The sequence below is a fragment of the Rhincodon typus genome, chromosome 23, assembly GCF_021869965.1.
Source record: "Rhincodon typus isolate 14 chromosome 23, sRhiTyp1.1, whole genome shotgun sequence".
In the NCBI taxonomy this organism is placed as follows: Eukaryota; Metazoa; Chordata; class Chondrichthyes; order Orectolobiformes; family Rhincodontidae; genus Rhincodon; species Rhincodon typus.
Genome location: NC_063354.1, coordinates 3,533,223 through 3,534,096, shown reverse-complemented (window position 1 = coordinate 3,534,096; position 874 = coordinate 3,533,223). Strand labels below are relative to the sequence as shown.

The window sequence follows — 874 nt, the reverse complement described above, 5'->3', positions numbered from 1 at the left end:
TCCTTTAAGACACCGTCAAACAAATGCCCACAATCTCCTGAATGATGGTGAATGTGTTCTCACTGGATTACGCTATGAATATTTGAGATTCATCTATCCTAATGTTTTCTGATTTTCAGCACACATCAATCAGATTTCTGTTTGTTGATGGTATCCTAGATTGAAAGGGTTTAAGTGATTAAACTGAGTAGTTTTAAATCCTTCTGTTCAAGCTTTGAGTAAAAGATTAATGATATTTTTATCATAAGACCAGCCTGCTCACTTTAGCTTCTGAAACTGCAATGACTTCTCAGACTTTGTGGTAATGATGTTCTAGTATGGAGCATTGAAACACAGAGGAATAAATGGAGTTTTATCTGGAGATAGACCCTGTAACTTTGAACCTGATTATACTTGTGGCTAGTTATGTGATTCTCTTATTGCTTTTCCTTATTTCATGCGTCTTGTATGACTGCAGAGGTAAAGATCCCAGTGAGGAATATGGTCCTGAGATGGATCAACCCATCCAGTCTCCAATCCAGTTGGTAGTGATGCAAAACACAGTGGATGCTCGCTGCATTAATAACAAACCCACCATCACAGAGCATAAGGGTGAGCTACCAGGATCACGAAGCACTTTGGTCTAGAAGAGACCAGTAGGAAAACTCAAATGGCAGTCACGACTCTGCATCGTAATTTGATGATGAGCGTTTTCAATTTAATAGCACATGGATGTCCAGGTGAGTCTGTGCTGAGGTCTGAAGTTCACTAATGAAGTTAAGGAAAGCAAAGTTTATGTAAAAACACAGAATTGTTATAGTCAGTCAGATTATGAAGAATGGCAGAGAAAAACTGAAAGGTTAGTTGAGGGAAAGAAATTCCAGTATGAGAAGAA

The 874-nt window shown here is 38.4% G+C and overlaps 1 protein-coding gene across 1 annotated transcript; it reads left to right on the top strand.

Annotated features, from left to right (window-relative positions):
- Positions 1-344: 344 nt before the first annotated feature.
- On the top strand, positions 345-626 carry si:ch73-256g18.2 (small integral membrane protein 36). The gene has a single exon (XM_048610715.1). The coding sequence runs from the start codon at positions 345-347 to the stop codon at positions 624-626; it is 282 nt and encodes a 93-aa protein (XP_048466672.1).
- Positions 627-874: the final 248 nt, after the last annotated feature.